Source organism: Gracilinanus agilis, chromosome 4 (genome assembly GCF_016433145.1).
Source record: "Gracilinanus agilis isolate LMUSP501 chromosome 4, AgileGrace, whole genome shotgun sequence".
NCBI classification, from domain to species: Eukaryota; Metazoa; Chordata; class Mammalia; order Didelphimorphia; family Didelphidae; genus Gracilinanus; species Gracilinanus agilis.
The window spans coordinates 218,880,640-218,906,171 of record NC_058133.1 but is presented as its reverse complement, the minus strand read 5'-3'; the positions used below and the strand labels follow the sequence as shown (position 1 = coordinate 218,906,171).

The 25,532-nt window shown below is 33.9% G+C and overlaps 1 protein-coding gene across 1 annotated transcript in view; it reads right to left on the bottom strand.

The window, feature by feature from the left end:
• ABCA5 (ATP binding cassette subfamily A member 5) overlaps window positions 1-25,532 on the bottom strand; it is a 172,899-nt gene that overhangs the window by 129,941 nt on the left and 17,426 nt on the right. Inside the window, exons 2-7 of the mRNA XM_044672184.1 lie at window positions 18,395-18,508; window positions 14,070-14,274; window positions 10,563-10,724; window positions 8,557-8,645; window positions 3,083-3,312; window positions 284-425 (exon numbers count right to left, since the gene is read on the bottom strand). Of these exons, the coding sequence (XP_044528119.1) occupies window positions 284-425; window positions 3,083-3,312; window positions 8,557-8,645; window positions 10,563-10,724; window positions 14,070-14,274; window positions 18,395-18,496 (930 nt within the window). The 5' untranslated portion in view covers window positions 18,497-18,508. The remainder of the gene's footprint in view (window positions 1-283; window positions 426-3,082; window positions 3,313-8,556; window positions 8,646-10,562; window positions 10,725-14,069; window positions 14,275-18,394; window positions 18,509-25,532) is intronic.

Here is a 25,532-nt window from a genome sequence, read left to right as displayed (position 1 = left end):
AATCACTATAAAGCCATCGAATTGTCAAATGTATGATTATATAAAGACATTCAAAATTAAATACTAGTGTACAAATTCATACCATGTGAAATACAGATGCAATTTTAAGATAAAAATAATACTCTGACCTTTCCAAGGCCAGTAATACTTTTTAACAGTCATTTGATAATATCCTAACTAAAGATAAAGGGACCTACAAACCAACTAAATAAAAATCCTTCTAATAATTCTCAAATATTTGGAGGATTGTTCTCTATTCGCAATTTTGAAATTAAATACTTACTGAAGATAATCCATATAAGAAAAAAAGAAGAAATATCACAAAACAGCTGCTCTGAGGAAATAATGAAGACGCTGTGGCAATAACTGCCATGAGAAGGGACATAATAAAAATCAGACTCGTATACAGTAGAACCCAAGAAAGCCTAAAAAAAGAATACAAATACATTTAGATCTAAAGTATATAGGCCTGGAATTATGAGAATCCATAATATCAAACTGTTGCAATTTCCTGTTTATTCTTAAAAGATATTTAAACAATTTACTCATATCTCTAAAAACCGATGCCAATGTGCTAAAATTTAATACGCCCTAAACAAGATAGTTGTGAAAAAATTAAAATTTCTGTTAAATATAAAAATAAAATTATTTTTCCAAAGAGTTAGAACCATTAACTTTCAAAATCTTAAAGCACTATAAAAATTCTATCTACTTGTATTTTTTAAAGTGACAGCAATTCATAGTATATAAAAAGGAATATTCTAAAGGGCCACATAGCAACTGAAATGTCATAAAATATATAAAAAACTATAAAGTCAGTATGGCACTTTTCTCTAGAACATGTGCTAAAAAATCAAAGTTGTAAGCTTAAAGACTGTGTAGAAATCCTCCATTAACAAAACATTTTAGAGCAATGTAATGTCTGTTATATGTTTAACCATATTCATTCTATTTATTTACTTGGGTAAAAAGCCACAGTTTGGTAGAAGAATTGAACTATTTAGATTTAACTGACTTTCATTCTATCAATTTACTAAAGGATGATTTTAGGTTAGTATCAGATAATTTTAGAGCTCAAAAGGAACTCAAAATAGATTATTTAGTCTAATACTATGAATTTTTAGATGAAGGAACAAACATGACAAGAAAGTGAGTTGCCTTGAATCTATGTAACTGTTATAGGAGATTTTTTAAAACAAGTAAAAATGATAATAAGACTCCAGTGAATCTAGAAACTAAAAAAAACTCCTCATAGATAATGAATAAAAAGGTAGCATATGAGCACTTATGCCAGATACTCCTTTTATAATACCAAGAGTATTATGTTAGTTGCATGGAAATGCATAGGTTTATAAACACTTGTTTAATGGCAATGTTTTTTATTAACACCTATTCTTCCATGTAAAATGCCTATTATCTGGTAGGAAAATCAGGTTCAGTATAATTCATTATAATCTGAAATAGTATTTGCAACTATGGATCAGACAAAAATAGAAATTCTTTATGCACTTCCTTATAATGTTTTCATTCACTAAATTTCAATTTTCCAATATTACTCTGACAAAGAAAATTCCATTTTCTAAATACTTAAAACTATTCTGATTTTTAAAGTATATAAATCAAGGTATTTGGAAAATAAATCAGCCAATTAATTTGTAATTTCCAAAGGATTAAATTCATGGTCTAAAACTCTTACACAGAATAAAAAGTATACAATGGAAAGAGAACCTTGCATTATCAACTAAATTAATGATATAAAATTTGTGACCATTCTTAACTTCCATGATGGTAAATTGGGTAAACACTAAGACTAAAATTATATTGACAGAAAAAAACAGCCTTTGAATTGCATTCAGGAATTATGAAGCACCAACTACAGACAGTACATCACAGCATATATAATGTTTTTTTTTAAAAAAGTTTTGATCACCTATGTTTATATTTAAATTATCCATAAACAGCAGTTACATACATGTACCCAATCAGCAAATCCATAAGAAAAGGATAGAGGGTGATATGGGGGGGGGGGAGTTGGTAGGGATGATGGAGGCAAGGAGGTGGGGGGGAGGGAGAAGGATGGGCGATTGGTCAGAACCCTACTTGAACCACCTAAACTGAACAGTTACAAATCTCCATACAGGAGACCAACCAGGCTGCCCCTGCAGAATGCTCCATCTGAGGAACAATGCAGGGACATTACAAAAAATATAGCAAGTTGCCTTGGCTACATTTATTTCCTTATGTATGCATAATGGATAGACTAGCTGACAGAGTTGCATTATTCTCTACGTTGAGAATAGAGAACCAAACTTGGAGTCCTGAATACCAGGGTTCAAATCTCACTTCTGACACTTCTAGCTATGTGATCATGGGAATTACTTATATCTCTCTAAGTCTAAGTTGTCTCATCTGTATATTGACGGAGTTATACTAAATGGACTTTTAAAATTCTCTTCAATGTTAATATGAATACTGTAATATGGTAATAGACTCATAAGAGATGAGGAAATATAACCACTTAAAAATTTAAAGTCAATGTACACTTCTTTGATAAAAGTCATTTTCATTTGCTTTATCTATTAATTACTGCTCTTCTTCACAATGTACTATAGTTTATCTACATCAGTGGTTCCCAAACTTTTTTGGCCTACCGCCCCCTTTCCAGAAAAAATATCACTTATCCCCCTGGAAATTAATTTTTTTTAAATTTTAATAGCAATTAATGGGAAAGATAAATGCACCTGTGGCCATCACCGCTCCCCTATGGGGGATCGCTACACCACCAGGGGGCAGTAGCGCCCACTTTGGGAATCACTGATCTACATCATGTAAAATTTGGGAACTAAGTGAGAGCTTAGAGAATTCTTCAACAACATGCCACCTTGACATAAATAAAAATAGAGAAAATGCATTTTTGTTAATGTCCAATACAACAGGTTGAATTGGTCTAATAATATCAAAATCTCTAATGCTGAAGAAGTAAAAATATAAAAGGAAAGTTAAACAAATCAGTAAATTTTAAAATTAATAAGAATTTATAGATCTATTGAGTACAGTACAAAAGAAACTTTGAAAAACATACCAAAAGGCAGTATCATGAAGCCCCATTATCTTTAAAAATTCTTTCAACTTCTTCTCTTTTTCTGCCACTATATGAATTGCCAAAAAGTATCCAAAAGGTGAAAAAGCTATAACTAGGTATATTAAAATGACTCCTCGAGGAAAGTTATCTATTTCTATGACAGCAGTTTCTCCCATGACAACTGCTTTAGTTGATTCCAATTCTTCCCACGCTGAATAATTGGTCTTCAACTATGAAATAAAATAAAATAAAATTCCCCTTTAATTAACTTTGTTTCCAATAGATAGCCCTAGGGAAAAAAAGAATAACTGTAAAATAATTAGTAGCCAAGAACTTTTAACAAACTCCAAACAATTGAAATAAATAAAATTAAGAATCCTAATGTCACTCTACCTTAATCTACAATACCAAGAATCAAGTCTAACTCTAAAGTATAAAATTAGAATAGGATTATAAATGTTGCTGAAATAAATTTTCACAATAAAATTATCTGTTTCCCTTTGTCAGAATTGCATAACCACACAAAGCTTGTTGAATTGATTTTGAATTTTTTTAAATTAACAAAATCTATTTTCTCTCCCTCTAGACCTTCTAATTGAAAAAGAAAAAAGAAAAACAAACCTTGTCAGAAAATATACATAGTCAAACAAAACAATTTGGCCATGTCCAAAAAAACATGTCTCAATCTGTACCTGAGTCCATAACCTTCTGTCAGGAGGTGACAGTAGCAAGTTTCATCAACATACCTCTGTAATCATTTTTGATCACTGTATTGATTTCTTAAGTCTTTCAAAGTGATTTGTCTTTAACAATGTTATTGCTATTATATAAATGATTCTTCTGGTTGTGCTCACTTCATTTTATATCAGTGGACAAAAGCCTTCCTGGCTTTCTTTGAAACTATGTTCCTTATCATTTTTTGGAGCACAAGTCTTTCATTATATTCATAAATCATATTTTAGGTATCCCTGAATTGGTGGGCAGCACAAGTTCTTTGTAACTACAAAAAGAGCTACTATAAATATTTTTACATATAGGTCCTTTTCCTTTCATGTCTAGTAGTGTCACTAGGTCAAAGAGCATGCAGATTTTAGTCACTTTGGGGAATAGTTCCATATTACTCTCCAAAATAGCTGGAAAAATTTGATAGTTTCATCAACAAAGTATTAATTTTCCTGTTTTCCCAAAGCCCTTCCAATATTTGCTTTTTTTTAAATTTTTCCATTGTGATAGTTAGGAAGTAAAACCACACTTATTTTTATCTACATTTCTCTAATTATTAGTGACTGAGTATTTTTTAAGTTTATTTATTTAGTTAATTTTTAATATTTTGTCATGATTACATGAATCATGTTCTTTCCCTCCCCTCTGCCCACCTCCCTCCCATAGCCAACACACAATTCCACTGGGTTTTACATGTCTCATTGATCAAGACCTATTTCCACATTATTAATATTTGCACTAGGGTGATCATTTAGAGTCTACATCCCCAATCATATCCCCATCAAACCATGTGATCAAGCAGTTATTTTTCTTCTGTATTTCTAATCATACAGTTTTTATTCTAGATGTGGATAGTGTTCTTTCTCGTAAGTTCCTCAGAATAGTCCTGGATCCCTGCATTGCTGGTAGCAGAGAAGTCCATTATCTTTGATTGTGCCACAGTGTATCAGTCTCTATGTACAATGTTCTCCTGGTTCTGATCCTTTCACTCTGCATCAATTCCTGGAGGTCATTCCAGTTCACATGAAATTCCTCCAGTTCATTATTCCTTTGAGCACAATAGTATTATATCACCAACAGATAGCACAATTTTTTCAGCCATTCCCCAATCGAAGGGCATCCACTCATTTTCCATTTTTTTTGCCACCACAATGAGCGCAGCTATAAATATTTTTGTACAAGTCTTTTCCCTTATTATCTCTTTGGGGTATAAACCCAGCAGTAGTATGGGTGGACCAAAGGGTAGGCAGAGTTTTAAAGCCCTTTGGGCGTAGTTCCAAATTGCCTTCCAGAATTGTTGGATCAATTCACAACTCAACCAGCAATGCATTAGTGTCCCAATTTTGCCACATCTCCTCCAACATTTATCATTTTCCTTTGTTGTCATATTAGCCAATCTGCTAGGTGTGAGGTGGTACCTCAGAGTTGTTTTGATTTGCATTTCTCTGATTATAAGAGATTTAGAACACTTTTTCATGTGTTTATTAATAGCTTTGATTTCTTTATCTGAAAATTGCCTATTCATATCCCTTGCCCATTTATCAATTGGGGAATGGCTTGATTTTTTGTACAATTGATTTAGGTCCTTATAAATTTGAGTAATTAGACCTTTGGCAGAGGTTTTTGTTATAAAGATTTTTTTCCCAATTTGTTGCTTCCCACATAATTTTGGTTGTATTGGTTTTGTTTGTACAAAAGCTTTTTAATTTAATGTAATCAAAATTATTCATTTTACATTTTATAATATTCTCTATCTCTTTATTGGTCTTAAAAACCTTTCTTTTCCCAGAGATCTGAGAGGTATACTAGTCTATGTTCACCTAATTTACTTATAGTTTCCTTCTTTATATTTAAGTCATTCAGCCATTCTGAATTTATCTTGGTGTAAGGTGTGAGGTGTTGATCTAAACCTAATCTCTACCTTACTGTTTTCCAATTTTCCCAGAAATTTTTGTCAAATACTGGGTTTTTGTCCCCAAACTGGGATCTTTGGATTTATCATACACCTTCTTGCTGAGGTCATTTACACTAAGTCTATTCCACTGATCCTCCCTTCTGTCACTTAGCCAGTATCATATTGTTTTGATGACCACTTGCTTTATAGTACAATTTAAGATCTGATACTGTTTTTATTATCTCCTTTAATATTCTTGATCTTTTGTTCTTCCAGATGAACTTTGTTATAATTTTTTCTAATTCAGTAAGAGAGTTTCTTGGTAGTTTGATTGGTATGGCACTGAATAAGTAAACTAATTTGGGTAGGAGTGTCATTTTTATTATGTTAGCTCATCCTACCCATGAGCAATTAATGTTTTTCCAATTATTTAGATCTAGTTTTAATTGTGTGGAAAGTGTTTTGTAGTGTTCATATCCTGCTTTTCATGGCTTCCAACAGGTCAATTCTGGTCTTTAGTTTGCTTATCATTTCACTTGATTTTTGGGCTTCTTTTCAAGTGGGAGAGTCTGTCTTTTAAACTGTTATTTTCTTTTTGAACTATTTCCCACTTTTTTTTTACCAAGTTTCTTCTATCTTTCTCACTTGCTTCATAATCTCAAATCTGAGTTCCTCAAGAGCTTGTGACCAATTTCCATTTTTTTTTTGGAAGGTTTGGATGTGTTTGTTTGTTGCCCTCTACTGCCTCCTCTGTAGTCTGGAGTTTTTCTCCATAAAAATTATTGAGTATCAAAGTTTTTTTCTTATTTGTTTTGGTAGTTGGAGACTGTAATTCTTGGGTGTTGGTGGCCACTGCTGTGTTAGTTTTAGTTTTTTCTTCCCTTCCCCAGCCGAAGTCTAAGTGAAGAGGGTAGGCAGGTCTCTGTGTATGGAGCTAGGGAGTGGTTCCCCCCCTCCCCCCGAATCTATTTTTCAGTCTCCACAGGGTCTGCTGTGAGCTGCCCCTCTCTGCTCTATCTCCCTGCCCAATCTCCATGTTCCTTAGCCTCCTGGGGCCCCAAATCTCACTGCTCTCTGGGGTAAGTCTGTGGTGTCCTCAGCCAGTCCCCAAGAACCTAGCAATTGCCCCACACTCAGTTTAATTCTGGCACCATAGATGGAGTTGGGGGAGAGGTGATAAGCTCATGCTTTGGTAGGAGTAATTTTAGCCTCTTATAGTGTGGAAATGCCCAAAACCTGCCTACCTTCAAGGCTGCCTCCTATGGAAGAGCCCCTTCACTCATCTGATTTTGGTTTTTGACCTTTTGAGGCACTTTATATCAGTAGGTAGAGGAGAGGAAGACCCTTGCTTCTACTCTGTGGTCATCTTAGCTCAGAAGTCTGACTGAGTATTTTTATATACAACTTCTGAAAGCTGAGATTTTCACCAATTAGGGAATAGCTCTTATTCTTATAAATTTGAAGCAATTTCCTATATATCTTAGAAATGAAAATTTTATCACTTAAAACTTACTCCATGGATTTTTTTTTTCAAATTAGCTCTTTTCTCTCTAATTTTAGCTACATTTTTCTTTCTGTTAAAAAAAATTTATGTAATCAACATTATTCATTGTATCTTCTATGATCCTTTTTACCTTTGGCCATGAATTCTTTCTCTGTCCATAGATCTGCTTCTATAATGTGTTTATAATATTACTCTATATCAAAATTATGTTCCCACTGATGTATATCTTGGTATATGAAGTAAAATAATGGTCTAGTTTCCACCTGACTGTTGCTGAAATAAATCTAAGAAATTCGAATTACAAAAAGATCCTTACCACACTTAATATATACATATACAAAAATATGTGTATATATTTTTAACTTGATTATATTAATAGTAGTAATAGAAAGAAAGTACAACTGAAACTACTTTAACTTATAATCTTATATAAAATTTAAATCCTTCCTATAAGGGAAAGCAGATATTATACCCATGATCTGGTTGGCCTCAAAATAAAGTCTAAATGTCGTCTGATTAAAATTATTATATAAGAGGGCAGCTGGGTAGCTCAGTGGATTGAGAGTCAGGCCTAGAGACGGGCAGTCCTAGGTTCAAATCTGGCCTCATACACTTCCTAACTGTGTGACCCTGGACAAGTCACTTAACCCTCATTGTCTACCCCTTACCACTCTTCTGCCTTGGAGCCAATACACAGTATTGACTCCAAGATCGAAGGTAGGGGTTTAAAAATAATAATAAAATAAAATAATTATATAAAACACTGAAATGAAGGTAGACAAAAATGAAGTAAAATGAAAAATAAGCAGTAATAAGGGATATGTGCAAAATAACAATATTTTTAACACAACTTGACTTCTGACCAGACAACTTAAGTCAGCGAGTCTATAAATCTCCAGATTAAGGTATTCTTAATATTCTGCATTCCAATATTCTATGTATATTTGTATAGAAACACATGTGCGCATGCATATAAGGATGGATTCATGGCATAATATGCATATACTACTCTATCTAAAGAATCATATCAATTATTTAAGCCATGAAAAATTGTGTAAGGAAAAAAATCAACAAATATGGATATTTAATAAATATGATTTATGAAAAACACTAATTATACCAAAATTGGATTGCTAAATCAAATAACATGGATGATTTAATCAAAATTGGATCTTCATATTTAGATCTTTATAGGTATTATAGTATAAATCTAATTTTTTTACAACTTACCCTTTTAAAAATCTAACATTGCAACTATATGATAAAAATTTATATGATTTTGATTTATATGCTTTGCAAAGAACAAAACAACTAAAAAAACATTCATTTTGATGACTCCTTTTTCATATTTACCTGTATAATTGCTGCATCAATGGAAGTTTGTAAAGCTATGAATCCTGAGTGCCAGTATAGAGTAGCCTCACATGACTTTGAACAACCAGCTACAAAGGGAACAAAAGGCAGTACACAATTTTGCAAAATGATACAAGCACTCCTCTCTAAAGACAATGTAAACAGGAATGAGAAGTATGAACACTCACATTACAAGTGTAAATCACAACTCAACTAATTCTTTTCTCTGACTCTCATCAATCCTTGATAAAGTCTTCCCCTTTATTATCCCATGGCTCTTGCTACCTCCTTTTCTAATGGCTCCTTGACAACACTAATTTATTTAATTTATTTTACTTCTTTGGAGATAACTCATGTTTGGCAATATAGTATCATCTATTTACATACAATTACTGAAATCAACTTCTCTTAGCCATAGAAAACAAAACTACTACACTGTCCTATATTGTACCTATAAGCCTTCTGATCTTTCATTTTTTGTCAAAGTAAATATCTATCTACATAGTTAGATAGATATAATAGGGCATTAAAAATCATATCACTTAGCACAAATAGAAATTAAATTAGTAATAAAGTTATGCAAAACAAAGTATTTTTTAACCAATTAAACTTGCAATAATCATTTATCAACTTTCAAAGTCCCCGCAAAAATAAGAGCAGGGCTAATGCTTGATAATAAAAAATTAGTCATATGCTAATATGATTTCTTGAATGAGACCCACAAAATTAGGATATCACAGTACATACTAATATCAGACACCAAAATATTTATGATGCTGATTCTAGGTTTCTAGGTGCTAAACTTCTTGAGGCAAGGGCCATATCTTATATAAACTTTATATCTCACTCATATTCTAGCACAATGCTATGGATATTGAAACACTTCAAAAGTGTTTATAATATATTCATTTAAAAAACTTTCTATAGGCATAAAACTGAAAGTTGATCTTCCTTATTCAGAATAAGAAAATAACAAGTGGTTCCTTAAAAGAAAAAGGCTTTAATAACTTTAATTGTTAATACTGTAGGATTCATATCACAAATGTATTATATCAGTAAGCAAGAAAAAAATGAGAAAGTCTGAGAAAACAATGAATAGTTATAACACAGAACTGTCATGTGTTTATAACCTATCGTATATCTCTTCCACAAAGCCTCTGCTTATTTCTCTAGTTCTTAGTCCTACTTTCTCAAATTATATTTAATTTATTTAGAGGAGGGCTCTCTTCCTTATCCACGGTTTCACCTTACATGGTTTCAGTTACCCAAGGTCAACCTCAAAGTGCTAGAGGCAATGGTTGGCAGCCTATTTTGCTTTAATTTTCCATTTTTTTTCAATTTCATTTTTTTAGGGGGTATGGAAGAAGTCATGGAGTTCTGAACCAAGAATCAGTGGCAGGGAGAAACTGGGGTCGGCAGGCATTCACTTTTATCTGTGATTTCAGCTATGCATGATAGGCTTTGGCATTGTTACATATGTCCACCACAGACACAGACTCTTCTGTATCTGTGAACATGTTGTAATAGTCACCTCTCCCCTCCAAGCTCTTATCCCCTGGACCTAGAACAGTGCCTTGGGCAGAATAGGTGCTTAACTGCAGAATTAAATTTAAATTTCTACTATTAGCGTTGTTTCTCCAACCAAATAAACTTTGCTCATGAAATATGTCAATACATTATAATATATTTTGAGGGATGCAAGGCCATCCATACCAACATCTTCATTTTTCAGATGAGGAAACTTGAGATCCAAAGGAAAGATAGTAGAGCTGGGATTTTAAATGACAAGTAATATGAAGAAGGGAATGTACATATGGTCATACCACAAATGTATCTATGGCATAATACCTATCAATACATATTAATAGGTATTGACATATGATGAGACTTATTAATTTCAAATGAAATTTAAAATTTCAAATCCAGCATATGCATATGTACATATATAGAAAATCACAACAAAATTACTTGATATTTTTCTCAAAAACCTGACTGGAGATACTTACCTCTGGAATTCATATAGATAGAAGATACTGGGATCATATCAGGAAAAAAACGCAGTTCATAGGACATGAAGTCTTTGAAAACTACACCCACAAAATTGGTAGGCTTAGAAAGACTGGATTCTTGCAATTCTCTCTCATCTGCATACTTTTCAGTAATTAGGACTGTAAAATATAACTAGAGTTATTATTCACAAACTAGAATGCCTGAAGAAAGCATAAAAGTCCAAAGTTTACACATTTTTAAAATTATATTATTTATAAAACTTTTTCTATTTTTAGGGCCCCTTGAAAATAAAGAATTGCTAAAAATGCAAATTGAATACATTAACAATATGGTATTTACAAAAATGTTTCAATGATAAACCTAATTTCTCTTTCAGGCCAATACTTTTTAGTTCTTAAAGGCAGAAGGAGATTACTTACAAGGGAAATCATACTGTTTCTTAAATTAAATGTGAGAGGCAGCTAGATGGATCAGGGGATAGAGAATCAGTTCTGGAGACAAGAGATCCTGGATTCATATGTGTCCTCAGAAACTTCCTAGGGGTGTATAAGCGGGCAAGTCATTTAATCTCAATCGCCTCACCCTTACTGCTCTTCTGCCTTGAACTGACACTTAGTATTAATTCTAAATCAGAAGTGTAAGGGTTTAAAACAATTTTTTTAACATGGGAAGACTACAAAACAATGATGGAATCACAAGAATAAAAGGCCATGAAATTAAGCCATCTCAAAGCAGGGCTGCAGGATAATCCCTGGAATAATGAAAATTCTGTATAGTGACCAATAGATAAGTTCCTAGAGCATTTTGATTAAGTCAACGTACAACTTAACTGCTGTAGGAAAATCCTTTATAACTGAAATCCCTTATGTTGCCATTTAAATCTAATATTTCTTGATCTGTCAGAGAAAATTTATCTTTTCATTCAAGCTTCTCCTTTCCAATCCCAATATTTAAGATCTATTTTCACAAACCTACTTTCAAACATTTAGTCATTTTTTCTGAATTTTCTATAAATCAAGGACATTTCTGTTAGACATACACAACTTTAAAAAAGGTCTAACTAGTGTTGAAAACAATGGCAATCCTCAAAAGGCATAAATGTTTTATTTCCATGCACCTATATCCTAATTTCAAGCTTGTATTTTTTTGAAAATAACATAATTTAGGTATAAACATAAATTAATCAATCTCCATCTTATGCTTATAGACATTATATTGGAACATCACTTTTTATTATAGTTTTATGTTGCAGGATCAGAAATTTAGAACTGAAAGAGATCTAAGAGGTCATTCAGCCCAACACCATCATTTTACAAATGAAGTGGAAAAGGTTGAGAGATGATGAAATTTCCTCAAGGTAATGACAGAAGGATCTAAGTCCAGATCACATGGCTCAAGTCTGTTACTCTTTTGTACTATACCACACTACTTTTTCTCATTTCTTGAGTTTCTCACGATTCTGTCTAATTATGTTGTTTCAATATGTCAGCCCTCCCTGTCTTGTATTCACCAACCTATTAAGCCTTCTTTCATCATCTAAATTTTGTGAAATATTTAGTATTAGGCATGAAAAAAAACTATCAGAAATTCTTCTTCTTTTTATTAAAATTGAATAATTCATTTTTCTTTTTTATTGTTTTCCCTGACCCTCTCCCCAAAAGCTTCTACTTTTTTTATTCATTTAATAGAAGGACTCTTTTGGTTTGGATTTTTTTCACTTTCAATGTTATTAATCTCTTCCTTTATTGTCTGAATTTCTATTCTTGTTTCTTGTTTGTTTTTTTTTAATTTGTGGACTTTCTAGGTTTTTCAGTTAATCTTTTAACCAATTTATTTCTCTTCTCTGTCTTTCTGTGTGTGTCTCTGTCTCTGTGTCAGGGCGGGGGTGGGGGTAAGTATTTAAAATAAATTTTCCCCTAAGGACTGACTGCTTTTGCTGCATCTCAAAAATTTTGGTGGGATGTCCCATTGTTGTCATTACATTTAATGAAGTTCTCTATTGTTTCTGTGATTCTATCTCCCAATTATTTGGAATGAAATTATTAACTCTCCAATTAATTTTAATACTTTTTTGGCAGTTCTTTATTTAATATAATTCAATTGTGTTATGGTAAGTAAAGGATACAATTAATATTTCTGTTTTTCTTTACTTGTTAGGTCTTTATGTCCTAATATATGATCAATTTTTATAAAAGTAATATGCACCAAATATAGATAGATAGATAGATAGATAGATAGATAGATAGATAGACAGACAGATAGATAGATAGATAGATATAGATATGGATATGTACACATATGCTCTCTCTCTGTCTCTCTTTATTCTCTTTCTATAGTGGCCAGTTTTATCCAGTTTTTTTAAAGTTCTATTCAGTCTTTAATCCCTTTTTGTATATTTTTTAGTTAGATTTATCTAGAACTGAAAGGAGTATATTGAGGTTCCTCATTATTAGTTTTACTCTCAATTTTTCATCAATTCTTCTCATACTTCCTTTCAATTCACTTACCTTTTCCTTTAAGTATTTAAAATTTATGACATTTGGTATATACATGTTAAGTACTGAAATTGATTCATTATCTATAGCATCCATTATCAAGCCTGGAGTTTGTTTTGTTTATGACTAATCCTTCTACAAATATATTCTCCTTCTTATACCCCCAGCCCTTTTCCCTTTTTCCTATTCCTTTCTATATCCTAGATGATTTAAATATATTCCTATACAAAATTTTCTTTGTTTTCTCTTTTAGCCAGTTTAGAGGTAAAAAAAGTTGGAGTGATGTCTGCTTCTCTTCCTCTTTCCAAATGCCCATTTCTCTTGTCATTGAGAACTTCCTAAATAAAACCCTTCATTAAGGTGTGTCATAATAAAATGTAATATGATCTCTACTGGTCTGCTATATCCATCATTCAATAGAACAATATGTCTCAGGCCAAAACACAGCAACAACCAAGGCATTTCAGATTCTCTAAAACTAGTGCCCACCTAAATCATTTCCCTGGGTCTAAAACTGAAAGTAGGTTAGTTTTATATTCTGAGCTACAACTACCATTTTTGTGCTGCTATTTGCCCTGTGTATTAGTATAAGAATGCACTTTGACAGTTACTGATTACCAGTTATTAGAAATATTTTCATCATCTTTATACTAAAGTATCACTAGATCAGAATCAAAACGTCAACTAGTAAAAAATATAGTGATTATTTTATGAATGTGCTCATTTTGTAAGTAATATCAAAGTATACAACCAGAGAAAATATTAATTTAAATAATTTAATATTCTCTCCACTGATAAATAAATCATCTAGGTAAAATGACAGGTTTTTTTAAAAATACCCAGTAAGAGAGCCAATAATTAAGCCTTAATTATTATGGTCATAAATATGATTAAAGAAAAATATATTACAGAAAGACTTAAGTTTATTCAATAAGATCAGCATATAAATAATCTTAAGAAATTACCACACAAAACAAGGAAAAGTATATATATTTAGGCTCACAATACCATCAGGAAGATAATGAGAAGACACTATATTCATGATGTTCCTTGTAATGTTATTCACTGGAGCATATGCAATAATGAAGTCAGACAGGATAGATTTATCCAAGGGATCAAGTTCTGTATCAGGTACTTCTGCATACTTCTTATTTGGATGCAACATGCTTATTAATATTAACCAAAATAAAAAAAATAGTGGAAAAATAATTTCCTGCAATTAAAAAGAAACAGTTTGATTAAAGTGTTTAATAATTTAGTACTCTGGATATAGAAATTTCTGAGTACGAAAGAATTATGTTACCCAAAGCATCTTACTAAATATATTATTATATGAACCTTTCTTTGTCTTTGGCATCAAAAAAATATTTTAAAATCCAAAGCAAAGGATAAATGAAGGTAATATATGAATTAATATCACTATATCCTGCAACCATTACTGCATCTAAATACATTTAATGTACCAGTAATAAGTGTATTTATGAAGAAATATGTAATCAAAATAACCAAAGGTCTATGCTTTCTTATACATAACATATTATTTCTATAAATTATGATGTTAAGAGTGCAATATAATTAGTCAAACACATTTATTGAACAACCATTGTGTGTCTGGCACTCTACCTGGGACTGGAAATACAAGGAAAAAAAAAAAAAACAAAACAGCTTCTTTACTTAAATTAGAGTTCACATACTACTGGAGGTAACAACATATAGATGGACAGATGGATAGATGGATAGATGGACAGATGGATGGATAGATAGATAGATAGATAGATAGATAGATAGATAGATACATAGATACATAGATACATAGATACATAGATAGAAAGAAAGATAGATAGAAAGATAGAAAACATAAACACAATAAATACAAGGCAATGCTGGGCAGCAGGAAGGATGTTAAGTTTGAAATGTCTACAAGACAACCAGTCTGAAATGTTGTCCAATAAGCAGTATACAAAGGCTGACCAATAGTATCAAATGCTACAGAAAGGACTAAAAGAATGAGGGCTGAGTAAAGGTCACTTTGCTTATTGGTAACTTTGAAGAGAGCAAAAAAGAAGTTTGAAAAAGCCACTATGAGAAGCACAACAGAGAATCCATTAGAGAGGAACAAAAGCCATTTCCTTGGTGCAGTGAAGGCCCAGTTAAGATTAAGTAAATTTATACAGGTCTTAGTCATCATGGTTGCCATGATTTCTGCCAGAACTCTTCTACCACAAGGAACAGAAAAAGTGGCAAATGATAGGAATCCTCCAGGTTTAAGGTAGGTCAAGGCATAGCATGCAGGAGGTCAAAGGATAAGCACTTTAAGAGGAGAGGACTACATGTTAAATTGGTTAACTATAGGGTCAAAATAAAGAGAAGTGAAGCCAAAGCAGCAGTAATGCCTTGAGAGAGTACTAAGGGATAAAGGACTTGAGGTCATGGGAAGGCATTACTGAAGAGGTTTTTTTTTTTAAAGTAGACTTATGTTTAAATATTAGCAAGCCACACTACTATACCTTTCAGCAAAGAAAGATAATGCTGTTTTCTGGTAGCAACATAGCTGCCATGATCACAAAAACTATTGCTGGAAGTGAAAAAAAATAGCACTAGCACCATCTAGGCCTTCAGGTTCAAGAAGGGTTAGAAATTTGAAGCTGTAGCTCTAGGGGAAAAAGTGAACAATTCCATGAACAACAAAAATAAAAAGGAAATACTACTACTATGTACTGTGAGAAAAGTGGACAAAATTATCTTTCATTTATGAACCCCAGAGACTGCCTGCAGCAAGTAACCTAAGAGGAACAGCTTCCAGTAAGCCTCCTTGCCTCCCTAGCCTTAATATCTCTTACCAAATCTAAATGAATTTTTGACAATTTGTGTAATATATAAACCATATCCTCCTTAAAAATAGTCCTGCTTGAACACATGCTGACTCCATCTTCTTCCCTATCAACTATTTTGTTGTAAATGAACCTATATGAACCATAAAAGTAAATGTAGAAGCTAGTATCCTTCATTTTCACTTCTTAAAAAGCTTAAGCTACTGAAAATGGAAAATTCCAAAGTCCTGGAAAAGTTTTTCTCCCTCTCTGGTAAAACGACAGATTTCTTTGATTTAGCTAGTAGTATACTTAATATGATAACTCCCTTATCTATTTGCTATACCTAATAATAAGCACTTTTCTCTAATAAGTATATTATTCTTTCTATAGTCATCTGTGTCTTATGAATAGGCATTATTTCATTTGTTTCATATGTTCCTCTCAATAATGTTAAACTTATGAATGCTGTGCTAATATATGTATGTATATACATATGGAAATTCTTGCACCAAGTGCATTGTTGATACCACCTACCTTGGTATTGTTAACCTTAAAAAAACTAGGACCAACTAGGTGATCAGTAAATAAAGTGAGGCATTTATTCAAAGTTGAGGAACTGCAATTTGGGACAACCTGTTGCCTTATTTAGGCAGGTATGCCCAAGGAGAAAGAAGATGATTCTTATAGGGCTTAGCTGTGGGAAACAGCTAGAGGGCATAAACAACTGAGTTGCAGGAAAGAAGTTATAAAGGTGTTGAGGGTCACAAAAAAAAATGTTGCAGAACTGTCCTAGAGATTACCTCTGTCTATAGGGGCAATTAGAAACTGCTAGAGTATGCAGGGGTATACTTGGAGGCATTTAGAAATTGCTGGTCAGAGTAGGGTTTTCCAACCCAGAGTTTTCCAGGGGCTCATAGCATCTACCTCAGCCAGCTGGAATAAATGGTTACCTACTTCACTCTTAATTTACTCTTACTGTTTTCCATATTCAAGAACTCATATTGAGGAATACTGACTCACTGAGGTTCCCAAAAAATTCCTCTAAAGAATTATAAGTAAAAACAATTTTCATGACATCCTAGGAAATTAACTTTTTTTAATCTTGAGTTTTGAAAAATATTTTAATTATTAAAGATTATTAGTAGTAAAATTATATCATTACCTAGATCATGTTTGGTAAACAGGAATACTTCACCACACTCCCTATATATTTTAGGGCTTATTTAAAGTATGGAATAAAAATGGTCAATAGAAAATTGAAAGTTAAGGGATAAAATATTCTTTTATAACATCAAGTCAACCAAGCAGAAATTAACTATATACCAAGATACAGAAAGAGCTGGCAGATAGAATTGCTGAACCACTGGTAATGACTTTTTAAAGATAATGGAGAAGGGATGGGGTTGATGCAAAGACTACTGAAAGGAAAATATTATGGTTTTTTTAAAACAAGAAAATTGTACACAAACTATATTGCAAAAAACTTGGTCAATTTCTAGCAAAATAAAAGATAATTAATGATCATTTAAAAAGGAACAATTCAATAAATATTTATTTATTGCCCTTTTTCAGTTCATATTCAATACAGATAACCAAACAAACTACATAAGTCCAGAAGGAAAAGATCACTAATAACTGGGTGAAGGTGATTAGGATGAGGAAAAGTAGGAGCACCAAGGACATTTTTTAAGAAAGCTAGGGATTATAAAAAGCAAAGGTGAAGAGGAAGTACACTTTAGAAGTACACTTTTAGAAACAGGCAAACATTTATGCAAAACCATGGATTTGGGAGATAATGCTATGTACTGTGAACAGCTGTGTAGGTCAGTTTGCCTAGAATGGAATGTGAAAGAAAATGAAATAAGATTGAATAGGAAAACAGGAATCAAACTATGGAGGCTTTATATGATAAGCCAAGGATTCTGTATTTTTTCTTTGAAGCAATAAGGAAACACTGGTAAAAATCTGAGTCACAGTGACATGATTAGATCTATGTTTTAAAAACATAAATTCTGTACCAATATGGATGAGTTGGCTAGAATTAAGCTCATTCCTATCTCTCCAATCTCCTTGCCTAACTTAAATCTCCTCCACCTGCTTTATTTTCTGACAGGCTCACTTTGAGCTCCTCAAACAAGCCATTCCACCACTGATCTCTGAGACTTTCAACTAACTATGTCCCACATTTGGAATGCTCTAACCACTCATTTTCTGACTCATTATTTCCTTGACTTCTTTCAAAACTCAACTCAAATCTCACCTCCTCCAGGAGGCCTTTCCCAGTCCCCCAGCTGCCAATACCTTCCCATTTCAGATTGCCTTCTATTTACTTTGTAATCTTTATGTACCTAGTTGTTTACATGTTGTTTTCTGGATCAAAATGTATGCTTTAGCATCATTCTCACCCTGAAGATGCTCATTTTCATCCCCTGGTGAGTTCCTGTCTAAAACCTAGGAAAACTCAGATTAAGAACTATAGTCTGTTACCTTATAAAACCAAGAAAGTTCCATTTGGCTTACCTGAACACTACTTTTTTTAGTCCTACATTTAATTAGATAATTCTTGAGTAAAAGAGTTCGAGTTTGTCTCCACACTCCCACTTCCCTAATTGTTGTAGCCATGTCTGGATCAACCTAGGAATAAAAAAAATTCATAGAAATTATATAAATATATAAATTTAGAAAGCATATAATCACAATTGGCTAGAGAGATGCAAATTAAAACAATTCTGAGATACCACCTCACCTATCAGAAATGACAAATAAATACTTAAGAAGATGAGGGAAAAATTGGTACTCCAATAAACTGCTGATAGAGTAGTGATCTGGCCTAGTCATACTGGAGCACAATCTGGAACTAGGCCCAAATGGCTATAAAACTGTGTATTCTCTATGAACCAGTAATACATCTACTAGATCTGTATCTCAAGGAGATAAAAGAAAAAGAAAAAGAAAAAGCACTTACATACAAAACTATTTTAGCTCTGTTTGATGTGGCAAAGAACTGGCAACTGATGTCCACCAATTGGGGAATAGCTGAATAAGTTGTGGTATATAACTATTGATGGAATACTACTATGCTATAAGAAATGATGAGGGAGATTATTTGAGAAAAACAGGAAGACCTATATAAATCATTGCAATGTGAGTGAGAAGAACCAGGAGCACAGTGTACTCAGTAAAAATAGTGTAAAGATGATCAACTATGAAAGACAACTACCCTGATCCATATACAATGATCCAAGATAATTCCAAAGGACTCAGGAAAAATGGTATCTATCTCCAAAGTAGTTATCTACCTCCAAAACCTAGAGTGCAAAATGAAATACTACATTATGGGGGTTTAGATGCTCAAGGGCCCAGTGATCTGGAAAAATCTGCATTAAATGTTTTGGCCCTCTCAATGTACCAAAGAAAAAGTCTGAATTTTTATTTTCCTTTTATGAGGTGTTTACAGTACATTATTATAAATTTTGGGTTAAATACTTATCATAGGTTTTATATATGTGTGTGTATGTGTGTGTGTGTGTGTGTGTGTGTGTGTGTGTGTATTCTAAACTTTTTCTGTGCCATCTTCTAGCTTTTGAGTGTTGTCTGCAGCTTCCACAAAACTTGTCAAAAATTCCTATTTAATTCCTCATGCTGACCCACAATACACTGAAACCACAATGAGGAAATTTGCCATGTGGAAGGGATACCTGTATAATTTTCTCACTTTCTTTTCTTTTTTTTTTAACTTTTATATTCATTTTATTCCGATAACAAATTTCCATATAAGCTTTCCACAGTTACATGATTCATGTTGTCTCCCTCCCCACTCCTGGAAATGACAAGCAATTCCACGGTTATATTCTAATTTTAATGGGTTATATATGTATTATTACTCAAAACATATTTCCATATTATTTATTTTTGTAAGAGAGTAATTATATAAAATTATATAAAACCAAAACCCCAAATCATATACCCAAGATAAACACGTGATAAATCATATGTTTTTATCTACAGTTCTACTCCAACAGTTCTTTCTCTGAAGGTGGATAGCATTCCTTTTCATAAATTCCTCAGAATTGTCCTGGACCACTGCATTGCATATTAGTAGGAAAAGTCTATCACATTTGATCATCCCACAATGTTTCAGTTAATATGTGTATAATGTTCTCCCGGTTCTGTTTATTTCCCTCCACATCAGTGCATGCAGGTCCTTCCTATTCTCTCTGAAACCATCCTGTTCATCATTCCTTATAGCACCATAGTATTCCATCACCATCATATACTACAGTTTGCTCAGCTATTTCCCAATCAAAGGACATCCCCTCAGTTTTCAATTCTTTGCCATCAGAAAAAGCACAGCTACAATTTTTTTTTGTACAAACAGGTCCTTTCCCATTTCTTTTTATCTCTTTGGGATATAGACGTAGTAGTGGTATTGCTGTATCAAGAGGCATGCATTCTTTTAAAACCCTTTGGGCATAATTCCAAACAGCCTTCCAGAATGAGTGGATCAATTCACAACTCCATCAGCAATGTATTAGTGTCCCAGTTTTGCCACATCCAGTCCAATATGTATTATTTTCCTCTGCAGTCATATTGGCCAATCTACTACATCAGGGGTTGGCAACGTTTTTGGCTGTGAGAGCCATAAACGCCACATTTTTAAAATGTAATTTCATGAGAGCTGTACAGTGCTCACAGTGTGTGCTCCTGTAACAGCGCCTGAAAAAAAAAACTGACTTTATGGCTCCTGCAGAGAGAGTCATATCTGGCCCTCAAAAGAGCCAGATATGGCTCGAGAGCCATACGTTGCCAACCCCTGTGCTAGATTGTGCCTAGGTGATACCTCAAATTCTTGATTTGCATTTCTCTAATCGAGGAATTTAGAACATTTTTTCATCTGATTATTGGTAGCTTTGATTTCTTCATCTGAAAACTACATATCTATATATCCCTTGACCATTTATTTGTCAATTGGAGAATTACTTGGTTTCTTATAGGTTTGACTTAGTTCTTTATATATTTGAGAGATTAGACCTTTATCAGAGAAAATTGTTATAAAAAAATGTTCCCAGTTTGTTGCTTCCCTTCTAATCTTGGTTGCGTTGTTTCTGTTTGTTTTGTTTCCCTTTCTTTTTATTGAAATATGGCTCATGTGGTGGTTCATTACATTATACTGAAAGGAACCATAGACAAAAACCCATTATCAGCAAATTAATAAACAGTAAATAATAATCATATATGTTCCAAATTCTCTAACATCTAGATTCATGAAGAAAACATTCTTTGAGATACTCAAAAAGAGAAGGAATAAAATACTATCATGGTAAGAGATTTCAAAATCCCTCTCACTGTTTTGGGTAGGTATAATAGAAAGTGTGAGGCCAGTCTTGAACTCAGAAAGATGAGTCTTTCTGAATCCAGGCCCAGCATTCTATCCACTGTGCCACCTAGCTGCCCTCTGACCAAGTACCAGGGCAAATAAGTATTACAAAATAAGTAAAAAAAAAGGAAGAAATACTTGAAATATATCCTTTATAAACAAAAATAAATAAAAATAGTTAACTGGTTCAGAGAGAGAGAGAGAGAGAGAGAGAGAGAGCTTGAAAGTGCACTTTGGAGAACTTTTTATTATTCATTGAAGCCTCAAAAAATATACAACCAAAAATGCCCCATCCCCCATCCCCTCTCCTACCCTGCTGGCCAGGACCCTACCCTGGGGAGCTAGCCTGCCTACTTGCCCTCCATCTGCCAAGCCACAGGCTGGAGAGAGACCCTGTGTTTGGGTTGGGGGATCAGTCCCCATCATCCACCCCTGCACAGGCACAGTATGTGAGATATTCTAGATGGCCCTGACAGCAATGAATTCTGCAACCTGTAGGCCCCTGGTGGCAAACCTATGGCATGTGTGCCAGAGGGGGCACTCAGAGTCTTCTCTGTGGGCATGCCCGCCATCACCCCAACACAGAGTTTGTTACTATAAAGCCAGAGGGAGGCAGGGTTGGGCTGCTCTCCTCTCCCTCTCCATACACACCTGAAGACATCACCAGTCCCTCTAAAAAATTCACCATCACTGCTCTAGGCTATTCAGCTGTAGGTTCTGGGCAATGTCATCCAGGAAGATTCAGGAGTAGGAAAAAAAGCTGATCATGCTACACATACCTGTCTTAATTACATTAGCTGCAATCCTATGAACAAGTGTAGGCCGCAACTGCCCGAAACTGTTCCCCAAATTAATGTAGGCCCAGGCTGAACTTGGTTGGTTTCCTGTCTTGACAGCTTCATCGGAAGGAAGTAGGACATGAGGGAACACTTACTTGAGTGAGGATCAACAGAAGTATGTATAGTCTATCTAGGATCTCCCACACAAGCAGTTCCACCAAAATGAGCAGCTTGTGCATCATCTGTTAGAGGCCAGCAGCTGTGTGCTGGGGAGATTTTGGAGTACTCCAGCTGTATGGCTTTCATTCTCCCTGTGTAGCTGAGGTACCTTGCCCATTCATTGTTGTTGAAATGCTCAGGGAACACAGACTTGGACACCAGTTTCTCAGCCTGTTCATACAGATTAATGGTGGTGAAAGGTGTCTGTAATCAAGCTTGCAGGAAGCTGCATGCCACATCCAACTTGTCTAAGAACTCAGAAACATATGTGGTATTAACACTTTGCTGCCACCAGGTCTAGGGGCAGCAGTCCTGGGTACTGAATTTCTGCATGAGACAACTTTTTATCTCTTTGTAGTGCTTGCTCTTCAACAAGAAGATGATCATGAAGAGCTTGAAATATGTGTCCACTTTAGGTAAGAGAGGGGCAGAGGCAGTTTCTTCTGTCCTGGAAATTTACAATATCTTCAGGATATCTAGTTTGAAATATCTAAGAATTTATTGGAGATATGGGAATGAAGATCAGGTAAGAGACCAGAGATGGTTCTATATATTTGGGATTCATCTATAGCAGTGATTCCCAAAGTGGGCACCACCGCCCCCTGGTGGGTGCTGCAGTGATCCAGGAAGGCAGTGATGGTCACAGGTGCATTTATCTTTCCTATTAATTGCTATTAACATTTTTTAAAAATTAATTTCCAGGGGGCTAAGTAATATTTTTTCTAGAAAGGAAGCGGTAGGCCAAAAAAGTTTGGGAACCACTGCTCTATAGAAACAACAGTTAAATCTATGGGAGTTGATGAGGTTACAAAGAAAAGTAGTATAGAGGAAGAAGAGTAGATGGAGAAAGACAGAACACCCATAGTTAAGGCAATATAATGTGGATGATCGCCAGCAAAGGGAAATTAGAATATGCAAACCAGGAGAACGGTGACACAACAACCCAGAAAGGGTGGTCAATAATATTAAATGCAGTAGGCAGACCAAGAAGTATTAGAACTGAAAAAGAACATACACACAAATACAAAATTTGGTGATTAAGATACTGCTAGTAACTTTTGAGAGTAGTTTCACTGTTGAGTGATGATGACAGAAGCCATATTGCCAAGGGATGAAAAATAAATGGGAGAATACTAAGAAGGGGTAACAACTTAAATATTAATGGTTGGCATTTATATATTACTTTAAGGTCTGCAGAGTACCTACCATGTTATCTCATTTGATCTCACAACTCTGTGGAGAATGCCATTATTATCCTCATTTTACAGACATGGAAACAAAGCACACAAAGTTTGAGTGACTTGCCCAGTCACACAGCTAGCAAATATTTTGTAACTAAGTTCTCTGATAAAATCTGATATCAAAGATATGTAGGATATTAATTCAAATATATTATGATGAGTTGTTACACAATATATAAGTATTTAAAGGAAATATTTAAGAGGGAATTCTCAAATCAATAAACATATTAAATTCATTAATTGTCAGGTACTGTATTAAATGCTTGAGTTACAAAGACAAAAAAATGTCATTGACAAACATATGAAAAAATTTTCCAATCCCTTAATAAGAGAAATTACAACAACTCTGAAGTGCCACCTCACATCCATCAGATTTTTGGAGATAGACAAAACAATGCAATGTTTAGAGTAATATTAATAAATACTAAGTTGATTAAGAAAGCTAGCTATCCCATTGCTAGCCTAGAACTCTAAAAAGTTTAAAGAAGGAGGCAAAAGGACCCATGTACAAAAATTTGCATAGAAACATTCTTTGTTGTAACAGACCAAGAATTAAGGGACTGCCAGCCAACTGGGGAATGAGTAAACAAATTATACAAATGTATATTGTGCCATAATAAATGACAAAAGATGGAGTCTTTGAAAACTGGCAAGAATTATATGAACTAATGCAGAAAAAGGAAGCAGAAGAAAAATTTAAGCAAATTACTATATAATGACAGAATTAAAACCTTACCAGTTAGTAAAAAAAAATCTAAGTTCCTAATATGTTCCGCTCACTGTTCTAAGCCCTGGAGGTACAAAGAAAGGCAAAAGAAACAGATCCTGCTCTCAAGGAGCTCATAATTGAATGGCAGAAATAATAGGAAAATAACAACATACAAATAGAATGCATACATAAATTGGAAATACTCTCAGAAGGATGGCATTAAAATTAAGAAAGCCAAAGGCAGACTTTTGCAGGAGGTGGTACTTGAAAGAAGAGTTGAAATATGCCTGAAACAATTTAGTAGAGATAGAGATGGAGAGTTCCAAGAATGGGGGATATCTAGGGAAATTTTCCATTCAGGAGTAGAGTGCTACTTGTGAAAAATAACAATAAGGCAAATGTCACTGGGATGAAAAATACATGGAGGTGTGAACTGGAATGACCTCCAGGAACTGGAGCAGAACCAGAAGAACATTGTACACAGAGACCAATACACTGTGGTAAAATAGAATGTAATGGACTTCTGTACTAGCAGCAATGTAATGATCCATAACAATTCTGAGAGACCTCTGGAAAAGAACACTACCCACATTCAGAGGAAGAACTACAGGAAACAGAAGAAAAACAACTGCTTGAACACATGGGTTGATGAGGACATGATTGGGGATGTAGACTGGAAACAACCACACCAATGCAACTATCAATAATATGGAAATAGGTCTTGATAGATGACAAATGAAGAAACCAGTGGAAATACGCGTTGGCTATGGGTGAGTGGGGGGCATACAATATTAAATGTGAATTATTTGTGGCTTTGTTTTGCTTGATATTTACTTACTGTAAGGAAAACTTTCTTTATCAAGGACAGAGAGGAATTTGAGGGGTTTAGGGTGGGGAGGCTAGCAATACAAGACAAAGGCAAAAAAGAAAGCCAATGAAACATTTTTAAAATACACAGAAGAGAATAGAAGGAAGTTCAGAGGGTGACAGGCAGAGTATCTTTGGAATCAATATGCTGAATTTGCTGTATGTAATAGATTTGTGTTTCACATAAAATCTACTTTTTCTATTCTTATGTTTGCTGATGTTTTTCAAGAATAGAATAATAAAAAAAATTTTAATGCAGGCAGAGAAAATGTTATTTGATCCTAGTGGCAAAAGGAAATCATTAGAGGCTTCCGGGTTAAGATGGCGGCAGAGTAAGAAGCAGCTCTTAACCTCTCCTGACCGAAACATACAAAACTCCTCAAGGGGACATAAAAACAAGTCCAGACGAACGGAGGAACCCCACAACAGGGCACAGCGTGGAAGGTACGTGGAATCGAGACATTTC